At 35.9% G+C, this 18,246-nt stretch overlaps 1 protein-coding gene across 1 annotated transcript in view; it reads left to right on the top strand.

The window, feature by feature from the left end:
* The window catches only part of THSD7B (thrombospondin type 1 domain containing 7B), a 376,479-nt gene that overhangs the window by 94,022 nt on the left and 264,211 nt on the right, over window positions 1–18,246 (top strand). The window contains exon 7 of the mRNA XM_058193966.1: window positions 14,709–14,903. Within this exon, the coding sequence (XP_058049949.1) occupies window positions 14,709–14,903 (195 nt within the window). The remainder of the gene's footprint in view (window positions 1–14,708; window positions 14,904–18,246) is intronic.

Raw genomic sequence — 18,246 nt, 5'->3', positions numbered from 1 at the left:
ACTTGCTTTTGTTTCTGTTTTTTATATATTTATTGTCTTTCTTTTAATTGCCAACTGAGTAGTAGACACATTTATTGTTCAGAAGATTGAAACAATCAGGTCATTATCCTTATACAATCTGTAGCATTATGGCTGCCTTGTTTTAGGTGTAGACTTAATAATTGGCCCGCAGATAAGAACATGGCTGTGAAATCTGCCATTAGCGTAATTGTACCCACTCTGTCTCTAAGGCCGTGAGTCTGTATATGCTTAACTTGGATCAAACCACACTGAATTCATTAGACTTACTTCTGATTACTCACTGCAAGGATTGTGCGGTAATTGGATGTGAATCCCTCTGTAATTCAGACCTTTATGTGCAGTCCACGATCTGAAGCCGATGCAAATTCAGATTTCTTGGGATGCCCAATAAAATTTCTGTCTTTTCTATTAAATTTTAAAAGACACTTATCCTGAATGTGATATTAGAAGCTTCAGAAATTTCCTCTTTGTAAGCTTACAGTGTCACCAATACGACTTCAGACATGAGATAGTGAAGTTATTTTATTGAAAATGTTATCTTACAATGATGATTGGAAGAAAGTCAGCCAGAGGAGATGGTGTCTGAATTGTTTGGGAGTTTGAGTAGCCAGCCTAAGGCTTTAATATGTACTCTGATGAAATCTACTAGTATTTTTATTTTATTTTATTTATTTATTTTGTCAATCATATATGAGATAACAGGTAAAAGTATAAACATAATTTGGATACATGAAAAGAGTAAGTAAAAAGGAATATTAGGACAGGGACGGTAGGCACGCAGGTGCACTTATGCACGCCCCTTACAGACCTCTTAAGAATGGGATAAGGTCAACAGTAGACAGTTTAAGCTTAAAGTTTTGGGGGCTTAGGGAAGAAACTACAGAATCAGGTAGTGCATTCTAGGCATTGACCACTCTGTTACTGAAGTCATATTTTCTGCAATCGAGTTTGGAGCGTTTTACCTTGAGTTTGTATCTATTATTTGCTCGTGTATTGTTGTGGTTGAAGCTGAAGTAGTCAGTGACAGGTAGGACATTGTGGTAGATTATTTTATGTACTATGCTTAGGTCAGACTAAAGTCAGCGTAGTTCTAAATTGTCTAAGCCCAAAATTTGGAGTCTGGAGTCATAAGGTATTTTAATGCGGGTAGAGGAGTGGAGGATTCTTCTTGTAAAATATCTCTGGACTCTCAATTGTATATATGTCTGATATGCAGTGTGGATTCCAGACAGATAAGCTGTATTCAAGAATTGGTCTAGCAAATGTTTTGTATGCTCTAGTTAGTAGGACAATGTTACCAGAGAAGAAGCTATGCAAGATTAGGTTAACAACTCTTAGTGCCTTTTTGGCAATGTTGCTACTGTGGGCTCTGGCACTTAGATCTTTAGAAATGAGTACTCCAAGGTCCTTGACAGAGTGAGGGTCATCTATAAGGTTATATCCATCTAATTTGTATTTTATGTTTTGATATTTTTTTTGCCAATGTGCAAGACATTGTACCCATGGCCTCCATGAAGCTTTGATTGAATTTCCTCTTCAAAACCTTGAAATAGAGCAAGCTTTCTTTTTACATGCCACATATATAAACATTTTAGATGCACACAGCAAGTCTAGAAGACTGGTAAGAGATACAGTGGACACTAAGAACTAATCTGGAAGAAGTTAGAAACATTTTAAAATAACAAGTGGACTAAGGAATCTTTCATAAAGAAAGAGAAATAAACACAGAGGTCAGAAATAGATTTAAATAATAAATACAGTAATATAGTCCCTTAGGGATCACTAACTATTAGATTCCATTCCTTCCTCTACATTTTACTATTCATGTTGAAATTGTTAGTTTTCCAAGTATTCTTTTGTTTCCTCCCTCTTTTAAATAAATCTAGAGTTTGGGGATTTGCTTTTGGACTTCATTTTTCAACTCGGTGTCACCAATTCTTCCATGCTGTTTAAGAAGGGCATACTCCTAAACCTAACCCATTCCTCACAATTTTTAGTGAACTATTGTTTTGGATGGTATGCTCCTCTTCAAAAGCAAATAAACAAAATCTAATGAGGTCAGTATATAACATAAATTATATAAAACATAATTATAATTAATTAACAAATGGCCCATATATTAATTAAGATTTCCCCCAGACATTTATTTATTATTATTTTTAATGCCACCTATCTCTTCTACAAGGTGATTACAACTTCATGAAAATAATTGAAGGGCTTTGCGAATTAGAGGCTGTGCCCTTGTGCACTGTAGTATGAATCTACGGTATATCCCACAATTCCTATCTTTACCCAGAGGTGCTGCTGGAAAATGTGGAATTATGTCTAATATGGACTTTAAGATTCAGTCTTGTTTTTGAAAGAGGAATCGATACAGTTTATGGTTTATTTTAAAGGGGTTTGGAAGCTTCCGCCATTTTAAAGCTGCAAGAAAAGAAATTGCAGAGGAGCTAATTCCTTTTAGAATATTATGAATGATCCTTCCCATTTTATAGGTTTTATAGATGCTATCATAACTAAATTGTGTATAGTATTAGATGGTTATTATAATATAATCATCAGACCAGTTTTAAGAAGGTAAAGCCGCTTTGATATTTAATACTTTTTAAATGGCTCCTCAGGAAACATGCCATGTTGGCTATAAATGATGGCATAATTATTAATGATGTAATTAAAATTTTAGGCAAAACAGAAGCCTGCTATAAAGATAACATTTATGTTATGACGTGTACGTCTCTGTGTGTGAATGTATTCAGTTGAAATTAAACAGTTGCATTTATCTAAGGAAGGGAATGAAAAATGGGAATAAATCATCGTTAATGAGACAGTGAACTCTACAAATAATAATGGAATATAATAGAATGCAAGGTGGAAATTTGCTTCAGCCACTGCAGTAAACTGGTTGTTTCTTATCAAATGAGATTAAAGCACAAATAGGTGGAATTATGGCACCAGTTGGCCTTCTGTGTGCTTTGATGCTCTCATGGAGCTTCTGTTCAGATAGATTTTATGGGGTTTTTTGCCAGATAAATAGAAAAGTTCCCTGACGATTTTACTTCACTAGTTGTTGCAGACTATAGGGGGCGGTGCTTATCTCTGTTTCACACAAATAGAAGAATTATATAAAAAGTAAAAGCATTGTTTGGTCAATCATTCATCTCAAAGGAATGGTAGACACCCTTCAGAGAGCCACATTTGCATTAATATTATATATAACATTTGAGATGTAATCATAATAGCTCCCTTCTTAATTCCCTTTGCTCAGAGTACCTTCCATTTATGCATCACAATCAAGCTAACCATGTCTGTGTGTATATAATGTACCATATTATTCCTGTTTAAAATACATCTTGGCTATCAAGACTTTTGTATGACATAGACATAGATCCAGAATCACATGAATAGGTTGGCATCTGTTCAGACTCACACATCAACTGATGGCAACCGCAAGCAGCTACATTAATTCATGTAGAGTTCAAGCCAGGGGTGAAATTCAGCAGGTTCTGACAGGTTCTGGAGAACCAGTAGCGGAAATTTTGAGTAATTTGGAGAACTGACAAATACCACCTCTGGCTGGCCCCAGAATGGGTGGGAATGGAGATTTTGCAGTATCATTCCCTGCCACGCCCACCAAGCCACACCCACCAAGCCACACCATGCCCACCAAGCCAAACGCACAGAACCGGTAGTAAAAAAAGTTGGATTTCACCACTGGTGAATGGTTCACGCTAACCATTTTATTATATTCTGCTATAATACAGGACTACTTGACTCCCCTTGGAACAGATAGGTAAGGTTAAATGGAGCTTAGAGGAAGCCACTCCTGAATCTCTTGTGACTCCACTACAATTTAAGTTTGATTCCTCCCTGTCTGGCTAGGTGATTCCGAACATGTCTTTTGTTTCTCTGATTTTCAGCAGTGCTTCTCCCAATGGATTATAGGCATTATTCATTGTACATGTTAATTTGTAAACCTGCTATCTCCTGATAAAACCAAAGGCTACTCCGCTAGAACAACTAGCTCCTCTATAGCCCTAATTTGAAGTGTATTGCCCCAAGATATTTGTAGAATAGTGATACGGTCTAGTCTATTTTTGTCAAATGGTATCATCCTCAGCATTAGCACCAGGGCTCAATTTCATTTATTAAGGCTCTGCATCCTTCTGTTCTGCCTTAGGGTCACCCATATGCCATTGTCAGTTACATTTGTTGTTTTCTCTGTGTAACGCACAAAGATGATGAAAAGTATCAACGGAATGGCTTATAATTATGGTGGTCTGAGTTGTCACTTGTGCACGAATTCATTGAGGTTTCTTGTCATCCTTCATGCTTGATCCTTTCTTCCTCACATTTGGCATGTCCTAGCAGACAAGAACCGAATCACTGTAGTAAACTAATCCTGGATCAACAGGTGAAAAAAATAAAAAGGCTTTAGAGTTCCATTAATATTATCAGGAAACCCTACTGGTTTGATTCTATTTATGTAATTATTTGATAAATTCCGGTTTCCCACCACAAGCTCCAGATAGTATTCAGTCCTCATTTTCCCATTGCAACAATCCGTGAAATAACTCAGGCTATGAGATTGTGATCCATGTCTTGAAAGGAGGGATGTGGATCTCTTTCAGCACTTAATTGCTACATCTCACAATCTCAATGAACATAGCCTTCATGTCAATATTTCTATCCCTTGTGCTCATCCAGCACTCATCCAGTTGCTGAAATAACAATTGATGCCAGGGTCATTAATAGTATGATATTCTAAAGAAGCCAAGTCTTTCTATGTATCGTTGAACATACTTTGGTTTCCATGTGACCTAAAACTCTGATAATATCCCAGTGGAGCTCATAGGACTGAATTGTAGGATTCACAAGATGCTTTCTAAAGCTTGTTCAGTTCTCTCATTTATGTTTCTTTCTCTCCTGACCCCAATCCTTATCTCTGTCTTCATATTGCATGAATGACTCTTGAATCCTAGCACATTTAGCAAAAATAATTCTCACTGGACAATGGCAGACATGTCTAGAATTGTATGGAAACCATACAAAAATGTTTCACAGACTGGCTGAAGTATTAGAGTATGTTTTATTACCTTGTTTTGTTACATCTTCATAATGTTCAGATAAAACTGTACAGCAACTACTGAGAAGCGGAATGGGGAGAATTAAAAAAAGATGTGTTTTGCAATTGCAAAAGCAGAACAGGAATAATTAAACAGAACTGTAAAGGATAGAGGGATTTTACACATATTTTTTTTTTCCTCCCAGTGTTTTCATATAAGATTTGATTTTTCAGTGGACTAAAGCCTACCCTGTTTTCCCCAAAATAAGACAGCCCCTGATAATAAGCCCAATTGGGCTTTTGAGCGCATGGCAATAAGGCCAAGTGCTTATTTCAGGGTTCAAAAAAATATAAGACAGGGTCTTATTTTCGGGGAAACATGGCAGTAGTGCAGGATAAAAATAACACATTTCCACCCAGTTTACAGGGAAATAGTGGAGGATTTTAACCTGTTCGAGGTTTCAGAAAGAATGGGAAAGACAGTTTAGTTGCAGGGAATTTAGGAAAGATTTCTCTCTGTATATTGTATAATTATACCGCATTTATTAATTTAAGAAAATTACGAGATAACTGCAAAGTGATATTGGCCCCAAATCGAATTGCTACCATAGAAAACATTAAAAATTGAAGTGAAAGAACTGAGAGTTAAACTGCCAGATCAGCCATTAAAAAAAAATCTATCAAAAGAGAGCCCAAGAGGAGGGAAATAAAAAAAAAAGTCCCCATGGCTATCAGGATTATGATGTATAAAGAGAATCATTGAGCAAAACCTGACAGAGAAAAATGAGAGAATTAGAGAAAGAAAAAGCAACCGAGCAAAGAACAAAGTTCCCCAAACTCTAGTAAGAGCCTACTTTGCATTCAGCTGATGGAAGACTCTTTTAAATTACATTGACATCCATCATTAAAGTTAAGAGGGCTAAAGCATCATCTCTGGTTAGTCTCTTGAACAGGAAGGGAAGTCCTGGAAGTATTTCTAGGTTGGAAACCTTTGGGAGCCACTTTGGTTTAACGATTAAGGCACGAGTGTCAGACTCGTGGCATCACGTTGTGTCATGTGTCGTTTCACAATGTTTTTCCCTTTCACGGAGCTGGGGTGGGTGTGGCCAGTGCGTGATGCATCTGTCCTGGGGGCCACTGGTTTGACACTCCTGGATAAGGGACCAGGCTAGAAAGCAGAAGAATGTGAGTTCTAGTCCCACCTAAACTATGAAAGCCAGCTGGCTGACCTTGGGCGAGTCACTCTCTCTTAGTCCAACTCACCTCAGAGGATTGCTGGGGGAAAAACAGAAGGAAGAAAGTGTGTTGGATATATTTGCCAGCTTGAGATATTTGTAAAGATAATGAATGAATGATGTTCTGCATTATATTCCGATTTCCACTAAATACAACCCCATGAATAGATCTACTTCTCTTTTAAAATCATTTGTGTTCCTTGCCATCAGTTAACCTTATATTACTTGATGTTTTGCACCGTGTGAAACGACAAAGCCATTTTGACATTTCTTTAAATTCATGTCGTTTTCTTTGTTGTGTTGTTTTGTTTCCCCGAACTATATCCACAAACTCTGAAACATTCATGTTATTTTCCATTTTCCCTTTGTTAAACGTTACTTCTTTGCTTGTTTTTTCTTTCTCTGTGATATTTCTAATTCTTTTCATTATTTCATTTGCTCCCCTCCCCTAACTTCCTTTCTTCGTCCAATTTCTGAAATAGAGATGGGTTATTTTCCACTCTGATGGTTATGCTGACAACACGGCTTGTTGGATATATGTTAACTGAAACCAGCATCCAGATCACAATGTCTGTGTGATGTAGGCTTTTCAGTTGGCAAGGCAATGACATGAAACTAGAATTACTAGGATTTGATTTGGTGTCTCAGAATGGAAAAAAAAGTCAATGGCAACATTGCTAAGAGTTGAGTACATTACAAATGATTATATCAAATCAATCCTTTCCTCCTAAATTGTATTATTATTGTTACCTAGTATTTAAATGCAACAGTTCCTTTGGCTAATTAGATGTCTGAGAGTAGATTTTTGCCCATTAAGACAATTTATCCTGAAAGATTTAAAATTGCTATTAGTAAGCAGGCAAATGGTAACTTTGATTTCCTTCTGTCTCCATTCCTGAATTTACTACCATCTTCTGACATCTTTGTTATAGAGAAGCAGTTACTCAATGTTTATTGGTATTGTTTCCCAAGATTTAAATGAGATATAAATTTTTATAGCAAGCATAGTATTTTAATGACTGTTTCATTATTTTACAAGGAGAACAAGAATAGATACAAGAAGTAATATTGACGGACAGCATGCCATTAAATAAACAAAACTATTGCTTGAGTCATTTGTGTGCAAATCAGGATCTTCTTTTTTTAGCGCTTGGTTGCAAAATTATATACAGTCCAACATTGTACAGCATAACAACAACAACAAAAATAATGTTATGTTTTGTGGTAAAACTTGTAATTATGAAGTAATTCTCTGCAAATCTTATTCCAAATTCCCTAATTTCCATTCTTATTTTTAATTTTAGGAAGGAAGGTAGACTAGGGATCATGTGAGCATATTGCTATTACAGGTAGTCCTCAAATGAGATATGCCTGCAATTGAGCCCCAAATGTTTATTGCCATGTGAGACAATTGTTCAGTGAGTTTTGCCCCGTTTTATGACCTTTCTTGCTACGGTGGTTAAGTGAATCACTGCAGTTGTTAACATGGTGATTAAGTGAATCTGGCTTCTCCATTGACTTTTCTTGCCAGAAGGTCACAAAATATGATCACATGACTCTGGGACACTATAACCATCATAAATACATGCCAAGTTGCCAAATCTCTAAATTTCGATCATGAGACTGTGGGGATGCTGCAATAGTTGTAAGTATGAAAAACAGTCATAAGTCGCTGGTTTCAGTCCTGTTGTAACTTCAAACAGTCACTAAACAAATGGTTGTAAGTCAAGGACTACCTGTAATTAATTCTTGCATGTAGTAATTGTTAGCGAGCTGGTTTTAACGAACCTCTTTCTTCAAGCTCTATTTTGCTCTAAACATCTTTCTCATGTGCTGGGATTTTTTTAATTTTTTTTTAATTTAAATGGATTTAAATTAATTTAATTTAATTCATTTAATTAGAATGGAAAGAGGTTTAGATAGCTTACGTTTAAAGGGGAATTGGTAAAACTGGTTCTTTCTTTCATGAACGTCAATCCTCTCAAGATGAAAGCCAAGATCTTAAGAGAATATAGCTGATGACCAAAGAGTCATCTATCCAGAAGAAAGAAGAGTAACAGTCTGTTGGGATGGTGGAGCAGCCTTTGGTACTGAAGACTTATGAAGGCCATTGCATTAATGTGGATTTGCCAATCAATTTCACAGAAAGCCAGAGTCCCAAAGGTGCTTTTCCAAAAGGCAAGTGGACTTCCTTTGTTTTTCCTTGAAGACGTTTCGCTTCTCATCCAGGAAGTTTCTTCAGAAGCTTTTTCACTTCACGTCTTGGATGAGAAGCAAGGAAAAACAAAGGAAGTCCAGTTGCCTTTTGAAAAAGTGTCTTTGATCTTTGGCAACCATGATCTGGAAGACCAAGGATCTCCATAGACAGCTAGAGTCAAATAATTTGTTTTATTATCTACAATTTATTATTTTGAGGAAAGTCAAAGAAATTAGGAATAATCTTTGGCAGTTGCTATAGATACCTTGTAACCAGTGAGTTTTGAATTAAATGGATTGTTTGTTTTTAGTCACTTTTGTCCAGTGTGAGAATAGAGTCACCTTTTTATAAGAGATGAAAATTGGTGGCAACATTGTATGATAGGATGAAACTCCTCTCTGGCATTCTAGTTTCCTTGACTGTGTTACATTTCTTATATACTGGGATTTTGAATAAAAGATTTGTATAATTCATTTGTCAAACCGTCCAGTGTTATCCTTATGAAATTATTTTCCAATATTGCTTTTTCAAGTTGTGCTGAAGCAGGTTATATTCAGCACTTGTTATGTATCCTATTTTTCACCTGCATAAATATTTTCTTGCGATAACTTGAAACCTATGATCAGGTTAGTTCTTCTTTTCTTCGGTAATTCTGTTCCTTGTTTTAGAGTTTATAGCAATAGTACCATTATTACTACAAGCTAGAATTTTTACTTCTGTCCATATGGAACAGAAGAAACATAAAATGTAAATCATTTGAATTGTAGCTGTGAAAATTGGATGATGGACACATAAACTGTGTTTTCTTTGAAAAATGTAACAAATAAGACCGATTTTTTATTTATTATATATCAAATTTAGAAACTCTGGGAAATTCATTCCCAGAGCAAATCTGTGATACACTTGTTTTAAATAAGGTAAAGGTTCCCCTCGCACATATGTGCTAGTGGTTTCTGACTCTAGGGGCCGGTGCTCATCTCCATTTCAAGCCGAAGAGCCAGCACTGTCCGAAGACATCTCCATGGTCATGTGGCTGGCATGACTAAACTCCAGAGGCACACGGAACACTGTTACCTTCCAACCAAAGTGGTCCCTATTTTTCTACTTGCATTTTTTACCTGCTTTCAAACTGCTAGGTTGGCAGAAATTGGGACAAGTAACGGAAGCTCACTCATTTTAAATAGAAGTGGTGAAATGATATTTATTTGCTTACATACTAATTTAAAAATTGGCTCCTGTCCTATAAACCATCAAAAACTCCCAGGCTTAAAATAACTTTAAAGAGTTCTTTATAACTTTTTCATGCCTCTAATTTTTAGAATCTAGTAAAAGCTGCCATCCAGGCAGATTCTCAAAATCCTTGCATGGGCTATAATATCAGAATGACTTATGGAGACAAGCACATATAATTGGTGCATGGTTTAATCCTTCTTCTCCTCCCTCCCCCTCCTCTTTTAGCTCATCTGTTGTCAGCTAGATGTGAACATCTAAAGAGGTGTTGCTGCAATAGACCAGTCTCAAGAGTATGACTTAATGGCAGGTTGTAGGTGCAGCAAGTGAATCTTGCCAAATGTGTCATGGAAAGAGATTGATGTTCATTCATGATGAGAAGCCTTGTTGGAGGACATTTATTTTGACTTTTATTTCATCATTCTTATTTTGATGTTTATGTCATCATTCAGCACACTAGAATAAATATACAGTGATCATGAAAGTTAAGCTTCGTTGTCTTGAATTTTTTTTTATTTATTTTATTTGTCATAACATCATACATAAGCATAAGCATGAAGCAACAGTAGGACAGGAACGGTAGGCACGTTTGTGCACTTATGCACGCCCCTTATAGGCCTCTTAGGAAAGGGGTGAGGTCAATAGTAGACAGTTTTTGGTTGAAGCTTTGAGGACTTTGAGAAGAGACCACAGAGTCAGGTAGTGTATTTCAAGCATTAACAACTCTATTACTGAAGTCATATTTTCTGCAATCAAGATTGGAGCGGTTAACATTAAGTTTAAATCTATTGTTTGCTCTTGTATTGTTGTGATTGAAGCTGAAGTAATCTTCAACAGGAAGGACATTGCAATAGATGATTCTATAAGTTAAACACAGGTCCTGTCGGAGGCGGAGGAGTTCTAAGTTTTCTAAACCCAGGATTTCAAGTCTGGTGGCATAAGGTATTTTGTTGTATTCAGAGGAGTGGAGAACTCTTCTTGTAAAATATTTCTGGACACATTCAATTTTATTGATGTCTGAAATGTGGTATGGGTTCCAGACAGGCGAGCTGTATTCAAGAATTGGTCTAGCAAATGTTTTGTAAGCTCTGGTTAGTAGTATAGTGTTTCTGGAGAAGAAGATGTGTAAGATTAGGCTTACAACTCTTAAAGCCTTTTTTGCGATGTAGTTGCAGTGGGCTTTGGCACTTAGGTCATTGGATATGAAGACTCCAAGATCTTTGACAGGGTGGGGGTCATCTGTAAGATAATGTCCGTCGAGTTTGTATTTATTGTTTAGATTCTTTTTTCCAATATGTAAGACAGAGCATTTGCTGGTTGAGATTTAGAGTTGCCAGGTTTTAGACCATTCTGATACAAAGTCAAGGTCTTTTTGAAGAGTAGCTGTATTGTTGGTAGTGTTAAATAGTTTGACATTGTCAGTAAAGACAACACAATTACTTTTAATATGGTCGCAGAGATCATTAATGTATAATATGAAGAGTGTTGGTCCAAGAACACTGCCTTGGGGAACGCCACTATTGACAGGAACAGGTTTTGATAGGGCACTGCCTATTTTGACCACTGGTTGTCTGTTTGACAGAAATGCTGTTATCCAATTGTGGAGGGGTCCGGAGATGCCGTAGGATTTTAGTTTGAGGAGAAGTTTGTCGTATACCACTGAGTCAAAAGCTTTACAGAAGTCTATGTAAATTGCATCTATTGTTTTGCCTTGATCAAGATTAGTAGTCCATATATTTTTGCAGTGAAGAAGTTGTAAGTTACATGATAATTTTTTTCTGAAACCAAATTGTTTATTAGAGAGTAGGTTGTTTGTTTCTAGGTGGAGGGTAATGTATTGGTTGATGAGGGATTCCATAACTTTACAGGTAACGCAGCATAGAGAGATTGTTCTGTAATTTTCAACTAAGCTGGGGTCTCCTTTTTTGAAGACAGGGATGACCGTGGCTAGTGACCAAAGTTTGGGAAGGGATCTGGTCGTGAAGGCTTTTTCAAAGATTATGCTTGGGGGTTCTTCTATATTAGTGGAAAGCTTTTTTAAGAAGTATGCACATAGTCAATCAGGTCCTATGGATAAGGATGGTTTTAAATTGCAAAGAGCTTTTTGAACATTTTCTTCAGTGAAATCTATATGAGTTAGGTCGTTGTTGGTGCGGTTGGGAAATTTCGGGTTTGAGCCATTGCTGTTGACAAAGACTCAGCCGAAGAATGTGTTAAAGAGGTTTGCTTTAACTGTTTTGTCATTATTTTCTTTGCCGTTAGGTTCTTTTAGTGGTGGGATGGATCTTGAGACATTAAGTTTGTTATTCACAAAATTATAAAAAGCACGATTGGAATTTGTGCGCAGAAGATCATCTTTTTGCTTGGTGTGGTAATTTGTGCATTCAATTTTTACTTGGTTGCATATATTTCTGTAGTGGTTTTTGAAATTTGCTACATGCCCCTTTTTGTTTTTTTCTCCAAAGGGATTTTTTTTTTGGATTGGAGCTTTTTTATTGATATGGGTAATTTGTTTTTTCCTGATTTTGGTGGTGGTTAGTGGTACGTAGAGTTTAATGACGCTATTGACTTCGAGTAGGAAAACTTTGTAGTGGTCTTCAGCAGTGATACAGGTTGAGAATAGATTTGCCAGTCAAGAAATGAGAGGTAGGTGTTTATAAAGTCATAGTTGGCTTTTTTGAAATTGTAGATTGGATTACTATTATTATGACGATTTTTGTAAGGGCGTATATTGAGGCAAAAGTCTATCTTACTGTGGTCACTGTTGGAAAAGGGTTGTTTTATTTGTAGTCCATAAATTGAGTTTGTGTTATTGCAGAAGATAAGGTCGAGGCAGTTGTTTAGTCTTGAGTTGTTAGTTACTAATTGTTCAAGGCCTAGATTTGTAATAACATTGTAGAGGGTAGCATGGATGGGTTCGGTTGTACATTCATTTGTTATCCAGTTAATAAGAGGTAGATTGAGGTCACCCAGGAAGATGAGAGGATATGGGCAAGAGATAGCCCAAGTTAGTAGTGAGGTTAACTTGTTCGCATGTGCGATGTCGTAGTCAGGGGCTCTGTAGCATAGTAGGAATCGAAGTGTGGTGTTAAAGGATAGGTCACATACAATGGTTTCTGGGATAGCTAGATTTTGTGCAACTTGAATATTGTTTAGATTTAGTGACTTTTTATGAAAGATAGCTACTCCACCACCTCTGCGGGTTTCACGATCTGATCTAAAAACATGGTACTCTTTGTCTGAAATAATGGAGTCAGATATGGATGAGTTAAGCCATGTTTCACATACAAATATAATATCAAAAGTACCATTTTTTAACATGAGGATAAATTCAGGCAATTTGTTTACAATGCTTCTTCCCTGTGTTATGAATCACACAGGGAAGTCACAGAGAGAGAGGAGGGGAGAGGGAGGGAGGGAGGGAGAGGGAGAGGGAGAGGGAGAGGGAGAGGGAGGGGGGGAAGAGAGAGACATTCAGCCAGCTAGCCATCCATCTATCCATCCATCCATCCATCCATCCATTTTGGCGTAATTGCTTGCTCAATTCTCAATTCTCTTTATTATTCCCCATAATATGCTTGAAAAGTTTTATTTGGATTTCAGAGTATGAAGCTGCCCTCGTTTGGAAATATAAATGTAGAAATTACTGATGCACATTTGGCAGCTGCTTCTACTGGCAACACATGTGCCTTTTTGCAACGACAAAGAAATATATAGTAGATTTCTTCTCTCTACGTTATCATCATAAACTAAATAGCGTTTTTTCTCCTTCAATTGCATTTCCTAGTTTTATTGCTATCTCCTCTTCATATTTAAATTACTTGCCTCTATTGGGTCAGTCTTGGGTTCCTTAAATATAACAAAAGCAGATGTCCTGAGGGAGGAGGAAAGTACGGGGATACAGATTTCAGAAATAAAAAGCTCAAACTGGGGAATTGTTCAGAGCTGATAGCCATAACTCAGTCCGGTTTTCTGTCTTATCTGCGTGCACATCACCATATTCTTCTATTTTTGAGTGCCCCAAAAGGCCAGAATCAACTAAACATATGTACTTCCCTTATCTTTCCAAGATAGCACATAAATTTCTCTTGCGTTGCTCCATGATCAGAATTATTAAGTATTTGGTTCAGCTTCTCAGCGGACATAATTTCCTCAAAATTTTCTTCACATCAAGTGTATATTGAACTTTTACTGAAGAATATACTAAGGACAATCTTTGCCTTTTTTTTTTAAAGCTTGCAGCTGACAACTAGAGACTTTTTTTTTGTATGAGCGCCTTGATACTTGTTTTGCGGCCCTAATATATCCAACTTCAATGATAGAGTTTTGGGACTTTAATAGTTTCATTTAAAACATTAGCCATCTAACTTCTTCAATGTAGTTGATTAATTGTACACTGCTTTGAAGACTTTAGGAAGTCTGAAAATGAAGTAATAGATGTTTTGAATTTGACCTTTTTTAATATGACTTGTAGGAGATTTCAAAAATATGGTTTTGCATCTTGTAAATGTGACTACTGGCAAGTCAAGGCAGTTGAAATATGTCCTTTCTTATTTTGCAAAGATATTTTGACCCACACATGATAATATTTCAATAAGGTCAACTACATTAGGGTATTGTACATTGTAATATATTGTTAGACAGTGATTTCTATTATTTTGTATTACTATGCCTCCAAGGGCTGATAATCATTGGAAATTAATAATATATGGATGGTGAGGTGATGCCATCCCTGCACTCTAAGAAAGTTTCAGCAGTTGGCCCAAAGAAAATGGTGGTGATTGAATCCCTATAAAGTAGGAGGATGTACATTGCGCACACCTGACATTTGCAACCAGAAATGAAAAGTTGTGTGAATTGATGAACATTTGTTCCTATCCTATCCTATTCTTCATCGCAATACTAATGATCTTTATCTTCATCATGGTAGTTATCATTTTATGTTGGGTTCTTTCTTTTTTAGGTGAGGATGTAGCTGATGATTTTTGTGCTGATTCTCCATCGCCTTCCAAAACGACGACTTGTGAAGTATCCTGTGGAATGGATTGTGTTGTGATGGAGTGGTCACAATGGTCACCTTGTTCTCAGTCCTGTTCCAATAAAAATTCAGAGGGCAGGCAAAGCAGAACAAGATCTGTACTGGCATTACCAGGAGAAGGTAAACAATGCTTTTAGCTTATTTGTTTGTTTCCAAATAGAATTCCTGTCAAGCACCAAAGCTGGCATTATGCTTGGGAATCTTTGCCTATCAGAAGGCACTGAATATGCTAACGTTTCATTTCAGGGATTTCCAAACATGTAGATCACAGTCTTCAGATCACCATTGACTTGAGAAAAGGTATTTGTCTTTAGGATGCTGTGGAAGCCAATTACAGTATGAAGTGAATAAAATTATAGAAACCTTTTTTGATAGGGTTAAGTTTTCAACATAGAGTTACATCTATTTTTTTTTTAGAATCCTATTTTTTAGAATCCTTTTTTGATAGGGTTAAGTTTTCAACATAGAGTTACATCTTTTTTTTTAAAGCTTGCAGCTGACAACTAGAGACTTTTTTTTTGTATGAGCGCCTTGATACTTGTTTTGCGGCCCTAATATATCCAACTTCAATGATAGAGTTTTGGGACTTTAATAGTTTCATTTAAAACATTAGCCATCTAACTTCTTCAATGTAGTTGATTAATTGTACACTGCTTTGAAGACTTTAGGAAGTCTGAAAATGAAGTAATAGATGTTTTGAATTTGACCTTTTTTAATATGACTTGTAGGAGATTTCAAAAATATGGTTTTGCATCTTGTAAATGTGACTACTGGCAAGTCAAGGCAGTTGAAATATGTCCTTTCTTATTTTGCAAAGATATTTTGACCCACACATGATAATATTTCAATAAGGTCAACTACATTAGGGTATTGTAGTTGTCTTGTAATACATTGTAATATATTGTTAGACAGTGATTTCTATTATTTTGTATTACTATGCCTCCAAGGGCTGATAATCATTGGAAATTAATAATATATGGATGGTGAGGTGATGCCATCCCTGCACTCTAAGAAAGTTTCAGCAGTTGGCCCAAAGAAAATGGTGGTGATTGAATCCCTATAAAGTAGGAGGATGTACATTGCGCACACCTGACATTTGCAACCAGAAATGAAAAGTTGTGTGAATTGATAAACATTTGTTCCTATCCTATCCAATTCTTCATCGCAATACTAATGATCTTTATCTTCATCATGGTAGTTATCATTTTATGTTGGGTTCTTTCTTTTTTAGGTGAGGATGTAGCTGATGATTTTTGTGCTGATTCTCCATCGCCTTCCAAAACGACGACTTGTGAAGTATCCTGTGGAATGGATTGTGTTGTGATGGAGTGGTCACAATGGTCACCTTGTTCTCAGTCCTGTTCCAATAAAAATTCAGAGGGCAGGCAAAGCAGAACAAGATCTGTACTGGCATTACCAGGAGAAGGTAAACAATGCTTTTAGCTTATTTGTTTGTTTCCAAATAGAATTCCTGTCAAGCACCAAAGCTGGCATTATGCTTGGGAATCTTTGCCTATCAGAAGGCACTGAATATGCTAACGTTTCATTTCAGGGATTTCCAAACATGTAGATCACAGTCTTCAGATCACCATTGACTTGAGAAAAGGTATTTGTCTTTAGGATGCTGTGGAAGCCAATTACAGTATGAAGTGAATAAAATTATAGAAACCTTTTTTGATAGGGTTAAGTTTTCAACATAGAGTTACATCTATTTTTTTTTTAGAATCCTATTTTTTAGAATCCTTTTTTGATAGGGTTAAGTTTTCAACATAGAGTTACATCTTTTTTTTTTTTTAGTATGACCGTAGTAGTTTGTTTCTCATTCTAAAATCTTTATAGTTTTGTACTAGGGACTGCCATATTTGTCAGAAGCCACAAACAATAATCGTTATGAACATGGATGGCTAGAATTATCAGATGTACATTTTTAAAAAGTAAAACAATTTGGGTATGTTTGTAGGGAGAGAGAGAAAGACTGAGTAAAGGATAGCATTCAGGGGACTTGACTTTTCAAGGTTGTGTTCTGTTTCACATTCCAATTCAATGCCTTCCCAAGTGAGTTATTAGAGTAGTTTTAGTCACAGTTATTATTAATCTCCAACTTGGGGGAAAATTAAGCCTACAAAGCTATATACAAATATCTACTAATTCATTATGACATTAAATTGCAGATGATAACTTTGAAATCATGATATAATGAAGTTTTTAATCTATCCAAATATTGCATGTATATATTTATTAGATTTTTTTATCCCACCTTTATTACTTTTTATAACCATCTCAAAATGGCAAACATATATGATATTTCTTCCTCCTCCAGTTTCCCTCATAACAGCAACCCTGTGAGATGTATGTATGTAGGTATCTATCTACAATATGTATCTACAAACATACATACATATAGATACATACACACACAATGGCAATGCGTGGTTTTGGTAATGAAAAGAACAACACATTCCCTACAGCCCGGAAAATGCTAAATTAATCTGGATAGTTTCATGTTAACATGAAATATATTTTCCTGCGTATGCCTAAATTCTGCTTAATTTTACCCAGTTAATGGATCTCAGAGAAATTAAGCTAAGGTGCTACAATTTATTCATCTGGTTTTTATTTATAAAATAAGTTAACTGTTTAAAATTTACAGGAGTTAATTAAAACAGATGATGTGACATTTCTGTTACTCATGGAATTGATCCATGAGAAGAATACTGCACAACACATAAAAATGAAGAAGAAAATGGGGTTCTAAAAAACAATCTACTCACATACCGTATATTAATATATGCAAATGTAATATATTTACATATATTAAATCATCCTATTTGTAAGGTCCTTTGGAGCAGATTTTAAAAGCCTGAATGAATGTGCAAGTGGAATAATTTGTACTGAATATGCTGAATATCATTTTTTTAAAGAAAGTAACTAAAATTAATGAAAGTATCATACATTTCTTGTTCAGTGAATCAATGTATGCATAGCAGCAGGCAGAAGAAATGGTTAATTTAATCATGATATTAATTTAGGGTCATTGACTCTTAGTACCCATATATGATCTGTCTTTAGCTTGACCTTTAGGTCTCTCAGTGCTTCATTCACTGCTGTCATAATTAAGTCCATCCATCTTGCTGCTAATCATCCTGTTCTGTTTACTTCAACTTTTTTGTCAGTATGGATTCTTCAAAGGAGTTGGGGTCAGGACATAATGTGCATAAAGTGCAATAGTTTATGCCTGATCATTTGTACCATAAGTGAAAATTCTGGATTGATTTGTTCTACGATCCGTTTGTTTATTTCCTTGACTATCCATCATCTCAAGCATTTATATAATGTTAAGCAGAGACAATCATCATGTGTAGTTACTATCTGTAGTTCAAAGACAATTTAATCTGTAAAATTGGTATAGGAGATGTCAGAGTTAGATGTCTCCTAAACAATTGTAAATACAGTAACTATATAA

This window comes from Ahaetulla prasina, chromosome 1, assembly GCF_028640845.1.
Source record: "Ahaetulla prasina isolate Xishuangbanna chromosome 1, ASM2864084v1, whole genome shotgun sequence".
NCBI lineage: Eukaryota > Metazoa > Chordata > Lepidosauria > Squamata > Colubridae > Ahaetulla > Ahaetulla prasina.
This window is presented reverse-complemented; position numbering and strand designations above follow the sequence as displayed.